The 14,249-nt window shown below is 58.8% G+C and overlaps 1 protein-coding gene and 1 non-coding gene across 2 annotated transcripts in view; one reads left to right on the top strand and one right to left on the bottom strand.

Annotated features, from left to right (window-relative positions):
* REXO1 (RNA exonuclease 1 homolog) overlaps positions 1 to 9,439 on the bottom strand; it is a 28,482-nt gene extending 19,043 nt beyond the window's left edge. The window contains exon 1 of the mRNA XM_017514499.2: positions 9,153 to 9,439. Coding sequence (XP_017369988.1) covers positions 9,153 to 9,309 — 157 coding nt within the window. The 5' untranslated portion in view covers positions 9,310 to 9,439. The remainder of the gene's footprint in view (positions 1 to 9,152) is intronic.
* A 3,953-nt stretch (positions 9,440 to 13,392) lies between these two features.
* LOC119468896 lies at positions 13,393 to 13,455 on the top strand. The gene has a single exon (XR_005197696.1). It is a non-coding gene; the product is annotated as a U7 small nuclear RNA (small nuclear RNA).
* Positions 13,456 to 14,249: the final 794 nt, after the last annotated feature.

The following is a 14,249-nucleotide window of genomic DNA, read 5'->3' as shown; positions in this document are numbered from 1 at the left end:
GACGGTGTCTCACACTGTAGCCCAGGCTGGAGTGCAGTGGCGTGACCTTGGCTCACTGCAACCTCCACCTCCCAGGTTCAAGCAATTTTCCTGCCTCAGCCTCCGGAGGACCTTGGATTACAGGCAGCCACCGCCACACCCCACTCATTTTTTTGTATTTTTAGTAGAGATGGGTTTCACTAAGTTGGCCAGGCTAGTCTCGAACTCCTGACCTCGTGATTCGCCCAACTTGGCCTCCCAACATGTTGGGATTACAGGCAGGAGCCGCCTCGAGGGACTGTACTTGTAAGGGCTATGAAACTTGCCCCAGCCTTCAGCTGACAGGTGGGAAAGAGCAGGTGCGCCTGGAGGTGGGAGCGCACACTCTGCAGAGGGAGTTTCCACTCCCGGGTAGAGGCTGCCTCCCCTCCGCAAAGGCTGCACCAGAAAGCAAGCAGGCACTCCAGGCGGCCTGAGAAGGCCAAGGTCAAGGCCTCCCTCCCTCTGGTCACTGGGCTCTCCGCTCTGCAGCCTATGACCCGCCGGTGCTAGAAGGCAGCGTCCTGGCCTGGGCGCTCCAGCCGGCTCTGGAAGTTTCACACAGGCATCTATCTGCCAGGGGCTGGGCTGAGGCTGCCTGCAGCTCAGAACAGGGGGTACCTGACGTTGCCTCCCGGGCCACCCCTCCTATCCCGCCTCAGAGGGCCGGGCCTGGGTACCTGTCAGGACGGGAAAGGTGCCGGGAGAGCATCTGCATGCTGCTGGGTGCCCTGGGAGCCCAGGGGACACATCTGAAGTCTGACTCTGGGCGGAGTCCAGTGGCTCACGCCTGTAATCCTAACACTTTGGTAGGCTGAGACTAGCAGACAACTTGAGGTCAGGAGTTCAAAACCAGCCTGGCCAACATGGTGAAACCCTGTCTCTACTAAAAAATACAAAATAATAATAATAGTAATTGGCCAGGTGGTGGCAGGCGCCTGTCATTCCAGCTACTCGGGAGGCTGAGGCAGGAGAATCACTCGAACGGGAGGTAGAGGCTGCAGCCGGGGAAACGTGTATAAATAAATGCCGACTCTGGAGATGGGAGGGGCCCATCCAGGCCTTGTCCCACGGCCAGGAGTTAATTTGGATGGAAGCAGGTGGGCTCCTTCCCGGATGGGCCCAGGTGAATCTGTTTCTGGGAAACAAGGTTAACTGGCTGAAGGGAAAAGCCACCCTCTAGAGGCCTGGCCTGGGTGCTCCCCCTTCCTTTCTGCTTCACCCCAGGGGCCAGGACTGGGAGGCACCACCCAGCCACGGTGGTCCTGAGAGGCCACCATGCCTGGGTGGCCATCTTCCCCAGCCTCGGGAGAACCCACTCCCGACACCACCCACCCTGGCCACATCTCCTGAGACCAGCGCCCTGCAGCCGTGGGGTGGGCTGGGTGTCATGGACGATGGTGTTTCTTCCAGGGTTCTGTGAGGTCTGGGAACAGCACTGTCTGCCCAAGGCCATGTCCTGGCCCCCAAACCTTCCGGCGGCCGAGAAACCCCTCCTCCTGGGCATCCACTCTCCTCTCTGCTCCCACAGTCCCTGCCCCACCACACTCAATCCACATGAGCACTAGCTCCAACCACACGCAGAGACTGGAAGACAGTGAAAATGACAAGATCATGGAGCACGAAGACCCCACCCCGAACTTCCTGCGTGTTCTCTCGCCAGACCTGTTCAAGCTCACTGCCTTCCCTCAGTCAGTCCTGGAAACCACCCTGTTCACATCGGCCCATTTCACAGATGACGGCACCCAGGGCCGGTGAGGGCCGGCGGCTCCCAGCCCCACGCAGCTCCCACCCAAACAGGGAGACTCAGTGGTGCTAAAGAACTCGGCAGGCCCAGCCCCTCCTCGGGGAGACAGTTCGGTGGGCCCGCAGGCCTCATACTGTAACGGGGCATCAACAGGACCGGCTGCTCCAACCCGGGCAGTGGGCCCTGCCCAGGCCGGGCAGGGAACCCAGAAGGAAACAGGCATCTCCCGCCTAAGGCTTAGCCGGCAGGAGAAATAAGCCGGAGACTGGGGCCTGACAGATAAGTCAGGACTACCCACACCTAATCCCCGGGGGAGTCACCTGGGCGGCCTTTGGCTTTGAAGGTGGAGAAGGAGAGGACATTCCTGTAACAGCCACAGCACCAGAGGGCGCACCGGCTGACCTTTGTGAAGCGCAAGGTGGGGGCTGGTGGTGTCCAGGGGAGTGCCCGCCCCATGATGGGCTTCTCTGGGAAGAGGGGTATGGCGGAAAGCACCCCTGAAGTGCACCTCCTATGGACGGCAGAGTAACCCTGAGTTCCCCACAGGCGGCCATACGTCCACTCCAGGGGCTCTGCTCCTGAGGCCCCTCCCACCCTCATGGCGGACATCCTCCAGCCCCATTCCTGGACATGGGTACACGATGGGCCCCCTACACACAGCCCACTCCATAGAAACCTGCTGATCAGAGGCAAAGGGACCAGCGCTTTGCACCTAGAGGAGGCCCCACAGCTCCTGGACCACAAGGGGCAGGAAGAGGGTGCCCTGGAGGGGGCTTCCAGGAGGGGTCTGGCCAGTGCTGAAGGCCTGGACCTCCTCCAAGACCCTCCCCGAAACCCAAGGCAGCCCAGCTCTGTCTGACCCCCACACCAGACTCCGCCCAGGTCTCAGAGCCTGTGGTGAAGGCTGGGCTGTGCCTGCAGCAGCAGGGCCTGGGGTCCGGCCTGGCCTGGCCCACCCAGGGTCCTCTTCGGCCCCCAGGGCTGAGATCCGAGCCTCCCCTCTGCTCCAAGCACGGCCCTCCCACCTGGACGGTGCAGTGCCAGGGCTGTCCAGCAGGTGGAGCCACACAGCAGGGTCCAGGGGAGAAAAAAGAAAGTCCCTTCCTGACCCAGGACCACCAGCTCCAGCTCCACTCTCTGGGGTGCTCTGGGCATTTATTCACCTCATGGGGCAGCCGTCCCCACATGCCACAATAGAAAGTGCTGCTGTCCCAAGGCTTCCAGCGAGGGGCCGGGCGACAGGGACGGTAACCAGGACAAGGGTTGGCTGCCTTTTAAAACTATGTAGAGACAGGCTGGTGCGGTAGCTCACGTCAGTAATTCCCAGCACTGTGGGAGGCCGAGGCCAGGGCAGGCAGACCATTTGTGGTCAGGAGTTCAAGACCAGCCTGGCCAACATGGTGAAAGCCTATGTCTACTAAAAAATACAAAGATTAGCCTGGCATGGTGGTGCATGCCTGCAGTCCTAGCTACTTGGGAAGCTGAGGCAGGAGAATTGCTTGAATCCAGGAGGTGGAGGTTGCAGTGAGCCGAGATCGCGCCACTGCACTCTGGCCTGAGCAGCAGAGTGACACTCAGTCTCCCCGCAAAAAAACCTCTGTAGAAACAGAAGGGTACAGGCTGGGCTTGGTGGCTCACACTTATAATCCCAGCAAAGTAGGCCTCTCACCTGAGGCCAGGCATTTGAGACCAGCCTGCCAACATGGGGAAACTGTATCTCTACTAATACCACAAAAATTTAGCTGGGCGTGGAAGTGCCTGTAATCCCAACTACTCAGGAGGCTGAGGCAGGAGAACTGCTTGAACCTGGAAAGCAGAGGCTGCAGCGAGCCGAGATCGTGCCACTACACTGCAGCCTGGGCAACAAGAGCTAAACTCACTCTCAAAAAAAAAAAAAAACAAACAACTGACAAAAAACCGGAAGGGCACAAACGTCCGGGCAGGGCCTGACTGCCGCCGGGTGACGGGGTGGGGCCTCAGGGGCCTTCTTCCCCTGCCTCTCCACCCCTGCGAAGAGCCCACCTTGGCTGTGAGCCACTCTCAGGGTCCACGCAAAGCAAGTTGAGAGTGTTGCTCTACGCTCCTTCTCATCCCGGAGCCTTTTCTGTCCCCAAAGCACATTTCCCCGCGGATGTTTCCAGGGCCCCTGCGCTCCCCTCAGGCACAGAGGCCTCAAAGCATCCAGAAGCCACACAGTCTACTCCGGGGGCCCACAGAGAAGCTGAACAGAGAAGCTGGCGTGCAGGGTTCACAGCTGTTCGGAGGACAGTCGCCGTGGTGCCTAAGGAGGAGACTGCAAGCACAGGCTGTTTTTGTCACTCGCTGGCCGGCGTGCAGGTGCTGGGGGTCGGGGTGCTGGCTGGCAGGGTGGGCCAACTCGGCCCCTCATTCGGTCCTCCAGCACGTGTTCTCAGAATACCTGCCCAGGACCTCAGAGAGCGCACACAGCCTGCAGAGCGCAAAGGGCGGGGCCTCCCTACATCTTGTCCACTCCCCGAAGTTCACTTCTTCCAGTGTTTGGGGGTGGTCCCCACTCCGTGGCCACTCAAAGTGCCAGCTGCCCTCTCTCCTGGCGCCAGGCCCACCCCACATCTGTCCCCCCTCCGCTTCTGCCTCCTGAGTCCCCTCAGCCTGGCCCCACACACTGAGTCCAGACGGACCCAGAAAGACCCTGGAGGGCAGCGGGGCCAGCTCCCGGTGTTCCAGGACAGTGAAGCCCGGTGGTGAGTGTCCAGGCTAAGCCAGCTTGCTCGAGTCCCCCCCAGCACTCCTTCCCTGAGGCAGGAGGCAGAGGCATGCCCAGCAGCCCAGGCTCCACGCACACAGCTTGTCACGGAGCGGAGCGCTCCGTCCTTGCAGCCCTTCCAGAAAGCTCTGGGAGCCTAAGGAAGGGACTGCCCCCAAACAGCCAGCTCCTCCAAGAGTCCCCGAGGACTCAGCTGTTGGCAGAGGAGGCGGAAAGGCAACGTGAGAGGTCCCTGGGAGGCTCAGAGACCCCGGAATAGCCCCGACAGGCTCGCAGCTCCCCGGGCGTCTCCTTCCACCTCATTTCTTTTCAGGTTTTTTCTTTTTGTTCTGCAACAGCAGTCTACCCACTGCATGTGGACAGCGCAGCCACGGCCCCGAGCACGAAGGGCACATCCGAAACCTGCCTGCTCCTCTCTAGGGATTGCTTTGCAGAGGGGATTCTGAGGTGGGGAGGAGGGCAAAGGAGGACAGCATTTCCTTATCGGAGGTGAGCCCTGCTAGGGCACAGCCCACACGATGCTTCACGTTACACTCAGACGCCAGGATAGAGGGCAGCTGGCACTTGGAGTGACCCCACTGTGCAGAAGAGCTCACCGAAGCCGAGGGAGGTTCAGGAAGCAACAGGCTCGAGGGGGCGACGCCCAGCAGGTGTAGGCCCAGGCGTTCCTAGCGAGCTCTGCACGACACAAAACCAAGCAAGACGCCTTCAGCCCGGGCTGTGGTCTCCGTAGGAACAGAGGCCAGCCAGTGGCACCTGTGCCTCCAGTCTGCAGTCCCCAGAGTAGACGGTAAAGCTGTGGCGGGCTCGGGGGGTTGGGGGGGCGGCTCAGGCACCACAGGAGTCCCAGAGCACCTCCCAGCGGGCAAGCTTGTCCCTGCTGGCCGTAGCCCCAGGGAGCTGCTCTGCCTCTCCCATCTCAGGCTCTAGGAGCAGGGATTGCTTCTCAGGGGCTCTGCCTCTCCTTACAGCCAGACCACTAGCTCAGCCTGCCCTCCTGAAAACACAAAAACAGGCCTGGCACAGTGACTCACGACTGTAATCCCAGGACTTTGGGAGGCCAAGGTAGGTGGATCACCTGAGGTCAGGAGTTTGAGACCATCCTGGCCAACACGGTGAAACCCCGTCTCTACTAAAAATACAGAAATTAGCCGGACATAGTGGCGGATGCATGTAATCCCAGTTACTGGGGTGGGGGGCTGAGGCAGGAGGATAGCTTGAATCCAGGAGGCGAAGGTTGCAGGGGACTGAGATCACGCCACCGCACTCCAGCCTGGGCGACAGAGCCAGGCTGTGTTGCAAAACAAAAACAAAAAGAAAACACAAAGACAGGCTAGGCCGCCTCCCCGCACCACCAACCTCAGGCTGGATCTCTGTCTGTGGGGCCGTCCCTGGCCTCTGCCCTCTGTGCTGCACCCCGAAACTGGCAACCAAAACATCTCCAGACATCTCCCGACATCTCCTGGGTGTGGAACTGCCCTATTGGGATCAGTCACTGCTCTACTGAAAACCTAAGCAAAGAATCCTAAAACAGGAATACCAGGCCGGGCGCGGTGGCTCACGCCTGTAATCCCAGCACTGTGGGAGGCCGAGGCGGGTGGATCACGAGGTCAAGAGATCGAGACCATCCTGGTCAACATGGTGAAACCCNCGGAGGTTGCGGTGAGCCGAGGTCGCGCCATTGCACTCCAGCCTGGGTAACAAAAGTGAAACTCTGTCTCAAAAAAAAAAAAACAGGAATACCAAAACCAGCCACAGGCACACGCTTTGTGTCCCGACTCCCATGGCCCACGCCTAGCGGCAGGCTCTAGGCCTAAAAGCCAGGTTTTCAAACTCCACAGGCGCTCAAGAAGTCGGGTGAGGGAATCTTGGGAAAAGTCCCTGAAAAAATGAGAATCCAACCTCATTTGTGAGGCAGAGTCCCAGCCGTGGCTCAAGCACACCAAGCCAGGGCCTCTGGCGTGGGATCCGGAGGAAGCCCCCCAAGCTGCCCAGGCCTCTGACGTGGGATCCGGAGAAGTCTGCCCAGGGCTGACTCGGACAGACTTCTGTGGCTTTTCTGCATTCTCTGGTGTTTCTGAAACAAACCTTACCCCAGACCAGAAAGACACTACTTTAAAAAGCAAAGTGCCCAGAGACCTGCAGAAACATGGACAGGCCCCCAGGCCCTGGGAAGCCTGCACTTTTCCTGTCGCAATCCACCTGGAGGAGAGCCACCGACTCAGTCCCACCGGCCTCTGGAGGCTTCAGGCCTGCCCTGGCCAGGTGGTGGTGTGGGCAAAACACGTTCCTTGGTAAGCCTCAGTTTCCCCACTGACAGCACCTAGCTCACAGGGTCACTATGCAGCATGTGCCCAGCACACAGCAGGACCCCACAGGTGCTCAGGGCTAGCTGAGGGCCTGTCACTTGAACCTCTGTCTGCTCTCAATGCTGGGAGGGAAGCCAGCGCTCCTGCCTCCTCTCCTCTCTGGAGGCCACTGCCCTGTCCACCCTGGAATCCTCGAGAGGATATGGCAAAAGTTAGATCATGCCAGCCTCTTCAAAACCCATAGAAAACTGGGCGTGTGAAAATCTGGAGGGGTAGGCATGAGACACGCACTTCCCGCTGGTGTCTTCAGAGGGTAGCGTGATGAGCATGTCTCGGAGGAGGAAACAGGGTCACAGAAGCCTGCCAGCAAGGAAGACTGAGCTGGGATTGGATCCTGCCTCTCTGCAGGGGAAGGCAGCCTTCTCCAGATAGTAACAAGAAGTCCTTCCACCCCAGCAGAGAGGGGGAAAGGAGTTCCTTCTCACCAGCAAAAGGAACATGCAGACACACCATGGTATGAGGCAGGCAGCTGCATTTTCCCAGAGGAATGTGGAGCAGACAGGAAGACTGCACCACCAAAGGGACCCTCAAAAATGAGCCTTTGGGAAACGAACGGGCCATTTCGGATACAGAGAGATATCAAAAGCCTGACTTGCGCCAGGTGCAGTGGCTCACACCTGTAACCCCAGCACTTTGGGAGGCCGAAGCAGGAGGGCTGCTTGAGGCCAGGAGTTTAAGACAAGCCCAGACAACATAGCGAGACCCTATCCCTACAAAAAAAATACAAAAGTTAGCCAGGTATGGTCGCCCACGCCACCCATAGTCCCAGCTACTGAGGAGGTTCAGGTAGGAGGATCCCTTGAGCCCAGGAGGTCGAGGCTTAAAAGAGCTGTGATCGCACCACTGCACTCAAGCCTGGACTCGAGAGAGAAACCCCACCTCTAAAAATAGGGTGAAAACGAGCATCGTGAGTCGGCTGTCACAGCCTCTGAGGAGCCTCCCCCATGCACTGCCTTCTTCAACTCCCAGCCTCCGCCAAAGCCGGCTGCGTGCTCCCGGGACGTCACGACCTCGTGCTCAGGAATCTGTGGCACATCTGTCGGCAGGTCCCAGAGCAAGGCCGGCAACACAGGCAGCGTTGATTGCCCGCCTCAGGCACAGCAAAGATGCTGGGAGCAGGTGGAGAACTGACAAGTGAATGCTTGCATCTGTCCAACTGCAAACAACCGGCCACAGCTGCAGGCGTCCTAAGCGTACGTCGGGGAGATCCGAAAGGTGCTACCTTTTCTAGCAAAACCAGAAAATAGGCCTATTCCTGAATCCCAGCGAGCATGTTCCTCTTTTGGGAGGAAAAGATTCTGGGGTTGTAATCCAAGCACTTTGGAAGCCGAGGCGGGCCGATCACCTGAGGTCGGGAGTTCAAGACCAGCCTGACCAACATGGTGAAACCCCGTCTTTAAAAAAATTAAAAAATTTAAAAAAAAAAAGAAAGAATGAAACTCACGCCCAATGAGAAAATCTGGGTTGAAGGAGTCAGGGGATGGGGGAAGGAGAGAGCCACTCTCAAGGGACAGAGGTCGCAGGGGAGTCTGAATGACCACACTCCATAACCTTCCCTCCACGCGATGTCCCCTCTTTTCCTCCAATCCACACCCCACATCTCCTCCAGGAAACGCTGCCATGACGATGAAAACCACCATGACGCCGTGAGGTGGAGTCCCCCAGCGTCCACCGCCCGACCGAAAGCCTGGAATTCCTCGGAGGCCACTCAAGTGGACTTTGCCTTCCTCCCTGCCCGGTCATGTTGGACACACGGCTCGACACACACACGAGACGCTCCTCGGACCCTCCGGACGCAACGACTGGAGACTGAGGCGGCCGCTACCCCAGGCGCGGCCCGAGGACAGGTCACGGAAATAAACAAGGGCGGCCACAAGCACCTGGGCTCCGGGGAGCGGCGGGCGCGAGTCCGGGACAGGAGGCGCCCAGGGCCTGCCTAGTGCCAGCCGCGCCCGTCTCCCGAGACCCCCCTCGTGCCAGGCCCGGTGCCCGGTACTCAATCTGCACTCGCACTCTGCCCTCCAGACAGCCCTGGCAGGACGCGTCCTCCCAGCTGACATCTCACACTCGTGAAGACCAAGGCTTAGAGAAGACCGGTGCTTTGCACCGGGTCCCCGGGCGGGTGGTCCCGGACCCGGCTGGGGGAACCGTCGCCCGCGAGAGCGTGGGGAGGGGGCTGGGCCGAGAACGGGGACCCCGAGCGGGCCCGGAGGTGGAGTCCAGACCCGGGCCGGGGAGCCGAGCCCAAGGCGGGCAGGCGGGCGGGCATTACCTGCTGCGGGGGGCGCCGCTCCGCCATCACCGGGCGCGCCGGGGACCCGGGCCCCGCGGTGCCGGAAGTGGCAGTAGGGCCGCCGGCAGGGCCCCCCGGGCGCCCCAGACCAATAGGGGCAGTCAATGGCCCGGAAGAAGCCAGTGGAGCGTAGCATGATCCGTCCCGCGGCGGGGCCCCGGCCCGGAGCCGCCCGGGCCCCCGGGCCCCCCTCACTGGCGCCGCGGTCGCCGCCGCCCGCGCCTCACGGACCCCGCCGCCGCCATCTTGCTACGAGGCCCCCCGGAGGCCCCCGGGACGCCGCCGCAAGGGACCTCGGGAGGGGTTGCCCGCAGCGCGCCTGCTCAGAAACGCGTGGTGCCGTGGGACCGAAGCGGCTGGCGGACCCCTGGACCGCGACAGACGGCCGCGGGAGGAAGTAAGGAGGGCGAGGGCTGCCCTGCCTGCGGTCTCCGGAAGCCTCGCCAGCGCCGCCGCCCGGGCCTCCGCGACTGTAGCGGCGCCATCTTGAGCCCCAGGGCCCCGCGGCGCCATGGCTGTCTACGGCGCGCCTGACCAAAAAAAGCCCCTCGAGGCCCGCTATGGCTCATTTGCATATCATTTCCATTCGTTAGTATATTAGTGTAAAGCGCCCTCTGCTGGACGAGGAGAGTTCTGCGGGGAGCTGGCCTTAAACCTGGACCAGGTGAAACCCACGGGTGAATTACTCCGTTAACCAATCCCCAAACTTAACAATCATTTGTTCTCCTCAAAAAAAAAAAAAAAAACTCCCCTCGCCCTGATATAAAGCTAGCTCCCAGGAAACGCCTTAATCTCCTCCACCTGGACCCTTGTCATCAGCCTAATGACCAGGTCCACATTCCCTCATTTGTTCAACAAATATTGAGCACCTACTGTATACCAAGCCGTGCACTGTCTAGATGGTGCGTTTTAACAGACAAACGGGGAGCAAGGCTGTAGTCTCGTGGGGTAGGCCCACGTCTTTATGGGAAGTTTAACCCGGTGCATTTTGGTGGGATTGTAAAATAGTGCGACTGCTATGGAAAACAGAAAAAATGTTAGTTTTAAGAGACAGGGTCTTGGCCGGGCGTGGTGGCTCACGCCTATAATCCCAGCACTTTGGGAGGCCGAGACGGGTGGATCACAAGGTCAAGAGATCGAGACCATCCTGGTCAACATGGTGAAACCCCGTCTCTACTAAAAATACAAATATTAGCTGGGCATGGTGGCGCGTGCCTGTAATCCCAGCTACTCAGGAGGCTGAGGCAGGAGAATTGCCTGAACCCAGGAGGCGGAGGTTGCGGTGAGCCGAGATCGCGCCATTGCACTCCAGCCTGGGTAACAAGAGTGAAACTCCGTCTCAAAAAAAAAAAAAAAAAAAAAAAAAAAAAAAAAAAAAAAGACAGGGTCCTGCTCTGTCACCCAGGTTGGAGTGCAGTGGTGTGATCATGGCTCACTGCAGCCTCGACTTCCCAGGCTCGGGTGATTCTCCCACCTCAGCAACCCCCAAGTAGCTGGAACCACAGAAATGCACCATCATGCCTGGCTAACTTTTTGTATTTTGTGTGTAGATGGAAAAAGTTAAACAGTTACCATATGAGCAACTCTATTCCCGAGTATACACCCAAAAAGAATAGAAAGCAAGGTCTTAGGCTGGACGTGGTGGCTCACATTTGTAATCCCAGCACTTTGGGAGGCCGAGGCGGGTGGATCACTTCAGCCCAGGAGTTCAAGGCCAGCCTGGCCAACAGGGTGAAACCCCGTCTCTACTAAAAATACAAAACATTAGCTGGGCATGGTGGCGCGTGCCTGTAATCCCAGCTACTCAGGAGGCTGAGGCAGGAGAATTGCCTGAACCCAGGAGGCGGAGGTTGCGGTGAGCCGAGATCGCGCCATTGCACTCCAGCCTGGGTAACAAGAGTGAAACTCCGTCTCAAAAAAAAAAAAAAAAAAAAAAAAAAAAAAATTATCTGGGCGTGGTGGCGGGCACCTGTAGTCCCAACTACTCGGGAGGCCAAGACAGGAGAATCGCTTGAACCTGGGAAGCGAAAGTTGCAGTGAGCCGAGATTGCACCATTGCTCTCCAGCCTGGGTGACAGAGAGACTGTGTCTCAAAAAATAATGATCATCATAATAAAATGGTTAGGATGGCAAATTTTATGTCACGTGTGTGTGATTTTACAACAATTATAAATAAATGACAGGGTGCAGTGAAGGGGGGACGTGGGTTGGGATGGGTCATGGACGACTCTTTGGAGGATGTGATGTCATCTCAGAGCTGTCCCATCACCAGCGGTGGAGGGGTAGATTCCTTGGCATGGCTCCTGCCATGCACGGGAAATGAAGTCTCATTTATGTGACTGCTCCATCCATGCCAGTTGGTGTTGTTCATTCATTCAGCAAATACTTACTGAGCGCCTACTGTGTGCCAACCAACGCTACAAACATTCCAAGAGAGGGAAGAACCCTACCCTGGTGGATGTGGTGGTGTCCACAGGGAGGGAGACAGTGAAAGCAAGAATAAGTAAGACGGCCTGAAGTGAGGTGGAAAGTGTTTTAGGAAGAGAAACAGAAGACCCTGGGCTGAGGAAGGGACTGGTCTGGTCTGGGTGGTTCTACGGGAAAGGCGGGATTTGTGCAGTTTTAAAGAAAATTAGAGCCGGGCGCGGTGGCTCACATCTGGAATCCCAGCACTTTGGGAGGCTGAGGTGGGCAGATCATTTGAGTTCAGGAGTTCGAGATCAGGGGCTGGCCAACACGGTGAAACCCCTGCCTCTACTAAAAATACAAAAATTAGGCGCGGTGGCACGTGCCTGTAATCCTAGCTGCTGGGAAGGCTGAGGCAGGAGAACCCTTTGAACCTAGGAGGCAGACGTTGCAGTGAGCAGAGATTGCGCTACTGCACTCTAGCCTAGATGACAGAGTGAGACTGTGTCTTCAAAAAAAAAGAAAGATAGCCGGGCGCGGTGGCTCACGCCTGTAATCCCAGCACTTTGGGAGGCCGAGGCAGGTGGATCACGAGGTCAAGAGATCGAGACCATCCTGGTCAACATGGTGAAACCCCGTCTCTACTAAAAATACAAAACATTAGCTGGGCATGGTGGCGCGTGCCTGTAATCCCAGCTACTCAGGAGGCTGAGGCAGGAGAATTGCCTGAACCCAGGAGGCGGAGGTTGCGGTGAGCCGAGATCGCGCCATTGCACTCCAGCCTGGGTAACAAGAGTGAAACTCTGTCTCAAAAAAAAAAAAGAAAGATGATTTTTCGAGGGGGCCAAGCAGGTCTCCAGGCAGAGGGCACAGCCCCCACAAAGGCCCTGGGGCAGGACTGCGCCTGGTGTGTTGAATCAACAGGAGGCTGGTGTGGCTGGAGCAGAGTAGGGAGGAGCAGAGGGAGGAGGCAAGGGCAGGGAGAGGATGGGGCAGGTCGTGCAGAGCCCTGTGGGCCTCAGGGAGGGCTTGGGCTTTGCCTTCGAGGGCGGTGGGAGCCATGGAGGGTTGCTGGGAGAGGAGGAGCCAGACTTGCCCCAGGTGCTCACCGACGCCCTCTGGTGGCTGTCGGGAGGACAGACGGTGAGGGCACCAGGACACCAGGGCGCAAGGGTGATTGCATTGATTCAGGGGGGTCTCCATGAGTGGGCCAGGTGAAGGATTTTAAAGCTGGGAAAGGCGGCCGGATTCCGGATGTATTTTGAAGGTAGACCCCAGGGAGATTTCAGATGGACCAGGTGTGGGTGGTGAGACCCCCCCCAGGGAGCTTGGCCTGAGCACCTGCGAGGATGGGGCTGTCCTGGCTGTCCTGACTGAGGAGGGGGTGCAGCAAGAGCAACCTGGGGGGGTGGGAGCGACACCCAGGAGGGTCAGGGTCCCAAAGGCACCGAGAGGCTGGTGCCGTTTCCGGGCACGTGTGTGTTGGGGGTGGGTGGCAGGGTGTAATTTAAAAGCCCAGTGCAGCCTGACGAGGTGGCTCACACCTGTAATCCCAACACTTTGGGAGGCCAAGGCAGGCAGATCATCTGAGGTTGGGAGTTCGAGGCCAGCCTGACCAACACGGAAAAATCCCATCTCTACTAAAAATACAAAATTAGCACGGCCTGGTGGCAGGAGCCTGTAATCCCAGCTACTCGTGAGGCTGAGGCAGGAGAATCGCTTGAACCTGGGAGGCGGCGGTGAGCCGAGATCACGCCATTACACTCCAGCCCGGGCAACAAGCGCGAAACTCCATCTCAAAAAATAAATAGAAAAATAGTTACAACTCTTTTAGGATTTGTCTAGCAGGCTTTCCGATTTTTGCCGGAAAGCCCAAAGAAAAATAAATTTTAAAAAAGTTTAAAAAAAAAGGAAAAACAAAAATAAATAAATACAAAAATAAAAGCCCAATGCGAGTATGTCCGTCAGAGATTGAGGGGCGAGGCGAGTGTAGACCCCACATTCCGGACATTTTGCTCCAGAGGGGCAGAGAAACAGGCAAGAGCAGGAGGGACATGAGAGTCCACGGGGTGACATTTGTGGGGCGTCTGGTGGAATGGGAGGGTGGGTGGGGCAGCATCGGGGGTGCCCGAGGGAGGCTGCCCTCGAGTTAAGGCGGGAACCCAGCACCCAGGTCTGGAAGGGGTCGGGCTAAGGGCCGTGCCATCCCAGAGGCGGGCAGCAGGTGCAGCCCAGAGCTCCGCAGCTGTGTGGAGGGGCCGGCCCTGCCCCACCCCAGCCCCGCCGGCCTCCAGGCTCTGGGGAGCTCTGGAGTGAACAGTGGTTTTTCCTGGGGAGGGCTTCCAAGCTGTCACCGCCCCCTCTTCCCAATTCCCACTGGGGGAGCTGGTACACAGTAGACGCTCACTGCGGAGCACTGGAGCCTGGAGGGCAGCCGGGGGACCCCCCGTGGGGGAGCCTGTCCCGAGCCGGCGAGCAGCCCCGGGGGCGCGGGCTCCCCCATCCACCGCGGCGCCGGAAGGGGCGGGCGGCTGACGCCCCCGGGCGCCGTGTCACCGTGTCTCGGTTGCCAGGCAACGGGGCGGGCGGGAAGCCGGGCAGGGGGCGCAGCTGCGCCAGGCGTGGGTGACACCGGGCGGGCGCAGCGCGCTCAGCTGCAGGCAGCCCTCT

Source organism: Cebus imitator, unplaced genomic scaffold (assembly GCF_001604975.1).
Source record: "Cebus imitator isolate Cc_AM_T3 unplaced genomic scaffold, Cebus_imitator-1.0 Scaffold524, whole genome shotgun sequence".
NCBI lineage: Eukaryota > Metazoa > Chordata > Mammalia > Primates > Cebidae > Cebus > Cebus imitator.
This window is presented reverse-complemented; position numbering and strand designations above follow the sequence as displayed.